Consider the following 10,427-nt stretch of genomic DNA (forward strand, 5'->3'; position numbering starts at 1 on the left):
CCTTCAGGCCCCCTAATGTTGCATAATGCCTGTGTCCTGGCATGCAGTGCAGGGTTGTGGACTGAGAGGCCTGAGCAGAGCAGGAACCCGAGTCAGCCACGGGGACTGAGCAGAGCAGGAACCTGAGTCAGCCACGGGGACTGAGCAGAGCAGGAACCTGAGTCAGCCACGGGACTGAGCAGAGCAGGAACCTGAGTCAGCCACGGGACTGAGCAGAGCAGGAACCTGAGTCAGCCACGGGACTGAGCAGAGCAGGAACCTGAGTCAGCCACGGGACTGAGCAGAGGAGGAACCTGAGTCAGCCATGGGACTGAGCAGAGGAGGAACCTGAGTCAGCCATGGGACTGAGCAGAGGAGGAACCTGAGTCAGCCACGGGACTGAGCAGAGCAGGAACCTGAGTCAGCCACGGGACTGAGCAGAGCAGGAACCTGAGTCAGCCACGGGACTGAGCAGAGCAGGAACCTGAATTAGCCATGGGGAGTGAGCAGAGCAGGAACCTGAGTCAGCCATGGGGAGTGAGCAGAGCAGGAACCTGAGTCAGCCATGGGACTGAGCAGAGCAGGAACCTGAGTCAGCCATGGGACTGAGCAGAGCAGGAACCCGAGTCAGCCACGGGACTGAGCAGAGCAGGAACCTGAGTCAGCCACGGGACTGAGCAGAGCAGGAACCTGAATTAGCCATGGGGAGTGAGCAGAGCAGGAACCTGAGTCAGCCATGGGGAGTGAGCAGAGCAGGAACCTGAGTCAGCCATGGGACTGAGCAGAGCAGGAACCTGAGTCAGCCACGGGACTGAGCAGAGCAGGAACCTGAATTAGCCATGGGGAGTGAGCAGAGCAGGAACCTAAGTCAGCCACGGGACTGAGCAGAGCAGGAACCTGAGTCAGCCACGGGACTGAGCAGAGCAGGAACCTGAGTCAGCCACGGGACTGAGCAGAGCAGGAACCTGAATTAGCCATGGGGAGTGAGCAGAGCAGGAACCTGAGTCAGCCATGGGGAGTGAGCAGAGCAGGAACCTGAGTCAGCCATGGGACTGAGCAGAGCAGGAACCTGAGTCAGCCATGGGACTGAGCAGAGCAGGAACCCGAGTCAGCCACGGGACTGAGCAGAGCAGGAACCTGAGTCAGCCACGGGACTGAGCAGAGCAGGAACCTGAATTAGCCATGGGGAGTGAGCAGAGCAGGAACCTGAGTCAGCCATGGGGAGTGAGCAGAGCAGGAACCTGAGTCAGCCATGGGACTGAGCAGAGCAGGAACCTGAGTCAGCCACGGGACTGAGCAGAGCAGGAACCTGAATTAGCCATGGGGAGTGAGCAGAGGAGGAACCTGAGTCAGCCATGGGACTGAGCAGAGCAGGAACCTGAGTCAGCCACGGGACTGAGCAGAGGAGGAACCTGAGTCAGCCACGGGGACTGAGATGGGTTCAGTCCCAGTACAGAACTGACTGGGAGGAGCAGGAACCTGAGTCAGCCATGGGACTGAGATGGGTTCAGTCCCAGTACAGAACTGACTGGGAGGAGCAGGAACCTGAGTCAGCCATGGGACTGAGATGGGTTCAGTCCCAGTACAGAACTGACTGGGAGGAGCAGGAACCTGAGTCAGCCACGGGACTGAGCAGAGGAGGAACCTGAGTCAGCCACGGGGACTGAGATGGGTTCAGTCCCAGTACAGAACTGACTGGGAGGAGCAGGAACCTGAGTCAGCCACGGGACTGAGCAGAGGAGGAACCTGAGTCAGCCATGGGACTGAGATGGGTTCAGTCCCAGTACAGAACTGACTGGGAGGAGCAGGAACCTGAGTCAGCCACGGGACTGAGCAGAGGAGGAACCTGAGTCAGCCACGGGACTGAGATGGGTTCAGTCCCAGTACAGAACTGACTGGGAGGAGGAGGAACCTGAGTCAGCCACGGGGACTGAGATGGGTTCAGTCCCAGTACAGAACTGACTGGGAGGAGCAGGAACCTGAGTCAGCCATGGGACTGAGCAGAGGAGGAACCTGAGTCAGCCATGGGACTGAGCAGAGGAGGAACCCGAGTCAGCCACGGGGACTGAGATGGGTTCAGTCCCAGTACAGAACTGACTGGGAGGAGCAGGAACCTGAGTCAGCCACGGGGACTGAGATGGGTTCAGTACAGAACTGACTGGGAGGAGCAGGAACCTGAGTAAGCCATGGGACTGAGCAGAGCAGGAACCTGAGTCAGCCATGGGACTGAGCAGAGCAGGAACCTGAGTCAGCCACGGGACTGAGCAGAGCAGGAACCTGAGTCAGCCACGGGACTGAGATGGGTTCAGTACAGAACTGACTGGGAGGAGCAGGAACCTGAGTCAGCCACGGGGACTGAGATGGGTTCAGTCCCAGTACAGAACTGACTGGGAGGAGCAGGAACCTGAGTCAGCCATGGGACTGAGCAGAGCAGGAACCTGAGTCAGCCACGGGGACTGAGATGGGTTCAGTCCCAGTACAGAACTGACTGGGAGGAGCAGGAACCTGAGTCAGCCACGGGACTGAGCAGAGCAGGAACCTGAGTCAGCCACGGGGACTGAGATGGGTTCAGTCCCAGTACAGAACTGACTGGGAGGAGCAGGAACCTGAGTCAGCCACGGGACTGAGCAGAGCAGCAACCTGAGTCAGCCACGGGGACTGAGATGGGTTCAGTCCCAGTACAGAACTGACTGGGAGGAGCAGTGAGCACTGCTCTGTTTAGAATGATCCACCCTGCAAGCTGCCCTCACAAACACACACTATTAGCCAGAGATAAAGTAGGTTAGGAGGACAATGCAACATACCTGTGCTGACACCACAGATGTAATCAAACAGTTGGTAGATGGGTTTTCCTGTCAGGGCTTCCAGTTTCTGCAGAGTCTGAAGGGCAATCAGTCCCCTGGACAGTAGAAAACACACACATCATGAAGAGCACTAATATAGATTGTCTACGGGATGTAAAAGTGAGTGGAGACGAAGTAATAACACTGATAATAACGCCAGTGCCACACACATTCAAATGGAGAACATTGGATAAACTTAAACGCGATGGCAAAACAGTCTTCCTAACGCTCTTACTAGGTCTCTTATGTTCCTTTTCCCCCCTCAAATGCTACCCTCTTTCCTTCACACACACACACTACTGTACCTGGTTCCCCCTCCGTCGATGGACAGGACCCTGATTCCCCGGCCCTTGACAGGGTTGGTGTATCCCACCAGCGTGAGGGCCTCCCTGACTGCTGCCTTCAGAGACGGGTCCTCAGCCTGGCGGAGACGCAGTAGGCACGGGATCGCCTTCTCCTGAGGGCCACACACACACACAGCAAAATATAACGATATATAGTTAATGTCACTGACACCCATACGGTCAGTTCTAGAACTAATGAAAGTGATTTTCAAATCAGTCAATTCAGGAACTACGCTGAAATTGCACATTCTTCTCAGATAAGCGTGGCAGAGAATTGGAATAAGTTCACTTCATGAATTTACTAAGTGAAAATGTTAAAAATGTACCCCAAACCTGCCCCCAAGGAAGAAGGAACCATAGCTTGCCAGTCCCTGGTACTAAAAAAGGTCGGCAAACACAAATTTAGCAACAGAGTACAGCGAGTGGCATGCATACAGTAGGGTACGCATTTTAGTACATATGACCCCTGTGGAACAGACGTCATGCCTCCAGCATACACACACATTGACCTTAATACAAACAACACCTTAGAGGTCAGAGGAAATAGCATGCAATATCAGTGACCAGTGGATTGACATAACTATACTGTAACTGAACAGACTTTAAAAACACTCTTCTGTATCCTCACTTGATCACTGTTGACGAGGTTAACCAATATTTCCTCAAGCCAGAAACAATGGCCTTGGGTTAAGTTGTCCAATGGGACAGTCCCTACAGATACGGGTATGTGTAATGTAAATAACCTGCATGATGATAAGGGAACATACACTGAGTGTACAAAACATTAGGAACACCTGCTCTTTCCATGACAGACTGACCAGGTAAAAGCTATGATCGCATATTGATGTCACCTGTTAAATTCAGTTCAATCAGTGTAGATGAAGGGGAGGAGACAGGTTAAAGATGAAGGGGAGGAGACAGGTTAAAGATAAAGGGGAGGAGACAGGTTAAAGATGAAGGGGAGGAGACAGGTTAAAGATGAAGGGGAGGAGACAGGTTAAAGGAGGATGTTTAAGTCTTGAGAGGTATTCTGTATGTGTGCCATTCAGAGGGTGAACGGACAAGACAAAATAACTAAGTGCCTTAGAGCAGGGTATGATAGTAGGTGCCAGGCGCACCGGTTTGAGTGGGTCAAGAACTGCCACGCTGCCGGGTTTTTCAAGCTCAACAGCTTCCTGTGTGTATAAAGCATGTTCTACCACCCGAAGGACATCGAGTCAAGTTGACACAACTGAGGGAAACATTGGAGTCAACATGGGCCAGCATCCCTGTGGAAGGCTTTCTACACTAGAGAGTCCATGCCCGGAGGAATTAAGGCTGTTCTGAGGTCGAACTCAATATTAGGAAGGTGTTCCTAATGTTTTGTCACTCAGTGTATAGGCCCACATACAAACCTGGGGCGGCAGGGTGGCCTAGTGGTGAGAGCGTTGGACTAGTAACCGGAAGGTTGCAAGTTCAAACCCCCGAGCTGACAAGGTACAAATCTGTCGTTCTGCCCCTGAACAGGCAGTTAATCCACTGTTACGAGGCCATCATTGTGTAGTAAAATAAAATAAAAATATAGGAACACGGTTCTCTCAATTAATGACTTTCTTTTATACAAGCACTATGTTGGCTAAGCTGTTGTCATAGCAAAAGTTGGAAAAGAAAAGTAGAGCCGGACACTATAGGAGCTCAGATTCAGTCATTTAAATAACCTAATAACCAATGTTTCATCAGCGTCGAAACGTTGGTTATTAGGTTATTTAATGAGTGCATCGGAGCTCCTTTTCCTTTCCACGTGTTCTACTCCGCTAGCCAGCACCTCGCCTACACAGGTGTGTGTTTCTTTCGCCTCTAGCCATAGCAACAGTTGACATTTAGCAAGTCAGAGAGCTTAAGGACGTGCCCTGGTCAAACGTAGTACACTATATAGAGAATACGGTACCATTTGGACAGAACCCCAAAGAGTAAGACAAACAGAACAGCCACCCCAGATATTCTCACCAGACAACATGATTATGTATGCAGAGAAACCCTGCTGTACTGCATACTGCTCTGAGGGGAAAGATTAAGGTGAAGAATTGATCAGGATGGAGAGATGTCAGACACTGCTGTAATACAGTTGTTAGTGTGTGTGTGTGTGTGTGTGTGTGTGTGTCCAAACTACTGATCAGCAGTAAATAATGCCATTTTTTCACCCTTCCATTAAATTCAAATCCACATTACTGAAACATTGACTTTATGACAACGCTGAAACGATGGGCCTTTACAGCAGTGAGCCAGCCCACCTTGACAGCCACCCCGCGGGTCTCTGGAAACTCCAGTAGATGAAAGCTGAGCTCCTCCACTCTGTTGATGTAGACCCTGACATCAGACGCTCGGTTTAACGCCTTGACCAGGGACCGGGTCCGGTTGTCCACGCTCACCCTAGCTATGATCTATAGGAACAGATCACACACGGGTTAGACACTTTCTCAATCACCACAACAACAACAACAACAGTTAAGTCTGGCTTATCTAATACCTCATGTATTATTGACTGATTTAGCCATGATGTCAATAACTCAGACACAACCTACCTACATTTCCACTTGACATGTATTTAGGGGTGTTTGCTCTAAAATGACCAGTCTATAGGCCTGAAACAGTTTATTTTGTAAGAAGAACCATAAACCATCTAAATGTCTAGAATGTTAAGAGGATTTCTTCTCCTACCACAGGAGGTCGCTGGAATTTTAAGAGGGGAGGACGGGCTCATGGTAACGACTGGAGCAGAATAAGTAGGGAGGATGGGCTCCTGGTAACGACTGGAGCAGAATAAGTAGGGAGGACGGGCTTCTGGTAACGACACAACAGTGGTAGGCTTGATTACCAACAACGACGAGACGGCCTACAGGGAGGAGGTGAGGGCCCTCGGAGTGTGGTGTCAGGAAAATAACCTCACACTCAACGTCAACAAAACTAAGGAGATGATTGTGGACTTCAGGAAACAGCAGAGGGAACACCCCCCTATCCACATCGATGGAACAGTAGTGGAGAGGGTAGCAAGTTTTAAGTTCCTCGGCATACACATCACAGACAAACTGAATTGGTCCACTCACACAGACAGCATCGTGAAGAAGGCGCAGCAGCGCCTCTTCAACCTCAGGAGGCTGAAGAAATTCGGCTTGTCACCAAAAGCACTCACAAACTTCTACAGATGAACAATCGAGAGCATCCTGGCGGGCTGTACGCCTGGTACGGCAACTGCTCCGCCCACAACCGTAAGGCTCTCCAGAGGGTAGTGAGGTCTGCACAACGCATCACCGGGGGCAAACTACCTGCCCTCCAGGACACCTACACCACCCGATGTCACAGGAAGGCCATAAAGATCATCAAGGACATCAACCACCCGAGCCACTGCCTGTTCACCCCGCTATCCTCCAGAAGGCGAGGTCAGTACAGGTGCATCAAAGCTGGGACCGAGAGACTGAAAAACAGCTTCTATCTCAAGGCCATCAGACTGTTAAACAGCCACCACTAACACTGAGTGGCTGCTGCAACACACTGACACTGACTCAACTCCAGCCACTTTAATAATGGAATTGATGGGAAATGATGTAAATATATCACTAGCCACTTTAAACAATGCTACCTTATATAATGTTACTTACCCTACATTATTCATCTCATATGCATAGGTATATACTGTACTCTATATCGTCGACTGCATCCTTATGTAATACATGTATCACTAGCCACTTTAACTATGCCACTTTGTTTACATACTCATCTCATATGTACATACTGTACTCGATACCATCTACTGTATCTTGCCTATGCTGCTCTGTACCATCACTCATTCATATATCCTTATGTACATATTCTTTATCCCCTTACACTGTGTATAAGACAGTAGTTTTGGAATTGTTAGTTAGATTACTTGTTGGTTATTACTGCATTGTCGGAACTAGAGGCACAAGCATTTCGCTACACTCGCATTAACATCTGCTAACCATGTGTATGTGACAAATAAAATTTGATTTGATGATTTGATTTGACTGGAGCAGAATAAGTAGGGAGGACGGGCTCCTGGTAACGACTGGAGCAGAATAAGTAGGGAGGACGGGCTCATGGTAACGACTGGAGTAGAATAAGAGAGGAGGACGGGCTCATGGTAACGACTGGAGTAGAATAAGAGAGGAGGACGGGCTCCTGGTAACGACTGGAGCAGAATAAGTGGTGGATCAAATACATTTAACACATGGTTTCCATGTGTTTGATGCCATTCCATTCGCTCTGTTCCAGCCATTATTATGAGCCGTCCTCCCCTCAGCAGCCTCCATTGATGCCTACATGACATAGTTGTATATGGAGTGTATAGCCTGTGGTGGAACGTTGCCAGGACTCATATGTCCCACCAGTTGTGACTCCAACGTATGATGTGACAGTGGCACGATGTGCTAGATAGAGGGGTTCCTAGAATCCCTCTTCAAAAATAACCCTGTGAGCTTTCTGGAATCGACAACCTAGTAAACAGGTGTACTTTGCCTGTGTATGTTGTTGTATTGATATGAAAACAACAGGCCACAGTAGTGACAAAAAACTAGTTGTTGACAAACCGGTGCGCCTTGCACTTACTACCATACCCCATTCAAAGGCACTTAATATTTTGTCCTGCCCATTCACCCTCTGAATGGCACACACAGACAATCCATGTCTCAATTGTGTCAAGGCTTAAAAATCCTTCTTTAATCTGTCTCCTCCCCTTCATCAACACTGATTGAAGTGGATTTAAAAAGTGACATCAATAAGGGATCACAGCTTCACCTGGATTCACCTGGTCTGTCACGCTTCAACAGGTTACATTCCTTTTCAACATGATTCCTAACAGTCAGACGCTATAATGTAGGCCTACCTTCTCTCTTTGGAGCAGCAGTCTCTTGGCCCTCTCCTCAGCAGCCTTCTGTTCCGTATTCACCGCCACCTCTCCTTGCCATGGCTTTGCCCCGGCCTCTTCTGCCTTCAGCCTCTTCTGCTCTACAGCAGCACTCTTGGGTTCAGCAGCTGCCCTGCTAAACCTGGGGACCAGGGGAGCAATGTAGCTCCCTACAAAGGCCTGTACAGTGTCACCAGAGTAGGATAGGTAACGGCCGATACCCTTTTTAGAAGATGGGGAACTTACGGGTGCAGCAGACCCTGGGGACGTTTTGTCTGACAACGGCAGGAGGTCAGTGGAACCACGGTCTGTGTTATGCTCTTTCTCCTCATCAGACTTTGTTATGCTGCTGAAGTACGAGTTCACGTGGTGGGACAGGTAGTTGTAGGTCTCATCCAGGTTAACTGAGAAGGAGCTGGGATGGAAGAGTTGTGTTGTGGTCTGTTGGGAGACTGTGGTGGTGGCTCTCTCAGGTGCACTACTATCTGTTGGTAGTGGTGATCTGACCTGCTCCAGCCTTTTGGTGGTCCCGTTGGTGGCCACAGTGGTTGGGACAATGGATGCTGTGGCTGCACGCTGCACCCTCCTCTGTCTGACTTCCTGGATACTGGGGCCTGAGACGGCAGCATTTGCCCTGGCAATGTTGGGGCGAGGGGTGGCAATGGGAGGGGCGCTGGCGGTAATGCCAGGAGTAGGGCCAGGTGTAAGATATGGAGTAGGTGTAAGTGTTGGAGATAGAGTAGGTGTGGGTGTAGAAGCAGTGGCTGTAGTAGGTGGAGGACTAGGGGCAGACACCGAGACAGGGATTGGAGAAGGTGCATTAGCATTAACAGTGGTGTTAGCGGAGGTATAGGCAGGAACTGGGGCTGGGGTTAGAGCTGGGGCTGGGGTTAGAGCTGGGTACCCTACAGTACCATGACCCTGTGGTGTTAGCCCCATCTCCGGGCTGGCTTCCAACACTTTGCCAGCCTCAATGGCGTTCTGTTTGGGTTTGGCTTTGAGCCGGGCTATCTTGGAGAGGAGCTCAGTGTGTGACCCGCTCACCGCCTTGGAGACGGAGTCCAGGGTGCTCCTGAAGCGTGACATGGTGTGGCTGAGACCAGTGGACCAGCGTGAGGTGGATGTATTTAAGTAGTAGACGCTGGTGTGAAGGCCAAGCCTGTGTCTTATCTGACTAGCTCTGGAGAGCCATATCTTATTGCGAATTCTACTTTTTGTGCTGTGGGTATACTTCCAGCTGAGAAAGACAACTTTGTGGCTCAGGCCTGCTCGGACATCAAACCTACAAAGAGGATGTTGATGAGAAGACAACGGAAGTGATGCTGCTCGTTGACCTTGTGTATGCCAGAAGTTCGCTGCTCTGCTTACTTTGAACACACAAGAATCTGGAACACATCTCAGAGACATCCCTCTTGGTCTTGGAAGGCAGCTTTCATTTGTTTATTCCTTCATGAAGCTGGTGAACAATAAAAAAAAATAAACATGACTAAAGAGGTACTGTGTAGTTTAAAACATATTGGAGATGTATGTAACTATCTGGTAAGGCCAGCTCTGGGATAGGCGGCTGTTATCCGGACGGCTTACTAGTGGCGCTAGCCTGTCGATTGCATAACTGCAAATGCACCCAATGACCAATGTGTGCTAGCTAGCCGCAGCTAATATACGTTATACCACCATGTTGTAGATGTGTTATCCCATTGGATTACAATCATATCTATAGCACTTTTTTGATTAATGCTGGGGAAGTAGGCAATCTATGCATGAACATTAGCTAGTTTACAACAACAGCTACTTAGCTAGAATTGCTAGCTACCGGTATTCCAGAAACAGCCACTTAACGGGTAACGTTAGCTATCTAAATGTAACAGTCTAGCCAGGCTATGATAACATACCAGTTTCTTGATGACGGTTGGTGGAAATCTGAAGAATTCATTGACTCTCGTAACAGCGAAATCAAACGAACATGTAAACACGGTTCACAACAAGCTTCTCGGTATGTGTTGGGGTCATTCGACTCGACAGTTTTAATCCACGGACAACAACAAAAAACAGAGGAAAACAATGATCACGCGGTCTTTGATCTGACCTACAATTGGCTATTTATCACCTGCCACTATCAGCCCACTGAGGGGAATTGGATTAATGGCCCGGGTGAACCGGGTTAGTTGTTTGCATTAGATTTGGAACCGGTTTGCCTAACGGGCGTGAGCTAGGAGTCTATTATACTGACAAGATAGTCTCGTCTAGTGACTGCGCTAACAAATGGGTGGATTCGATTATGCTGAGCCGCGGGACACCGGTCTATGGCCCGTGACGTGACCGTGCAAAAGCGGAGAGGGAGGAGCGCCCTCTCAAATCAAA

The 10,427-nt window shown here is 49.9% G+C and overlaps 1 protein-coding gene across 2 annotated transcripts in view; it reads right to left on the reverse strand.

The window, feature by feature from the left end:
- The window catches only part of LOC139375474 (calcium-independent phospholipase A2-gamma-like), a 36,056-nt gene extending 25,850 nt beyond the window's left edge, over positions 1-10,206 (reverse strand). The window contains exons 1-5 of one of the 2 annotated variants that reach the window (XM_071117294.1): positions 9,959-10,206; positions 8,046-9,522; positions 5,437-5,586; positions 3,128-3,279; positions 2,784-2,878 (exon numbers count right to left, since the gene is read on the reverse strand). In XM_071117294.1, coding sequence (XP_070973395.1) covers positions 2,784-2,878; positions 3,128-3,279; positions 5,437-5,586; positions 8,046-9,473 — 1,825 coding nt within the window. In that variant the 5' untranslated portion in view covers positions 9,474-9,522; positions 9,959-10,206. The remainder of the gene's footprint in view (positions 1-2,783; positions 2,879-3,127; positions 3,280-5,436; positions 5,587-8,045; positions 9,523-9,958) is intronic. The other variant, XM_071117302.1, reaches the window with a different exon arrangement.
- Positions 10,207-10,427: the final 221 nt, after the last annotated feature.

The sequence above is a fragment of the Oncorhynchus clarkii genome, chromosome 2 (assembly GCF_045791955.1).
Source record: "Oncorhynchus clarkii lewisi isolate Uvic-CL-2024 chromosome 2, UVic_Ocla_1.0, whole genome shotgun sequence".
Taxonomy (NCBI): domain Eukaryota; kingdom Metazoa; phylum Chordata; class Actinopteri; order Salmoniformes; family Salmonidae; genus Oncorhynchus; species Oncorhynchus clarkii.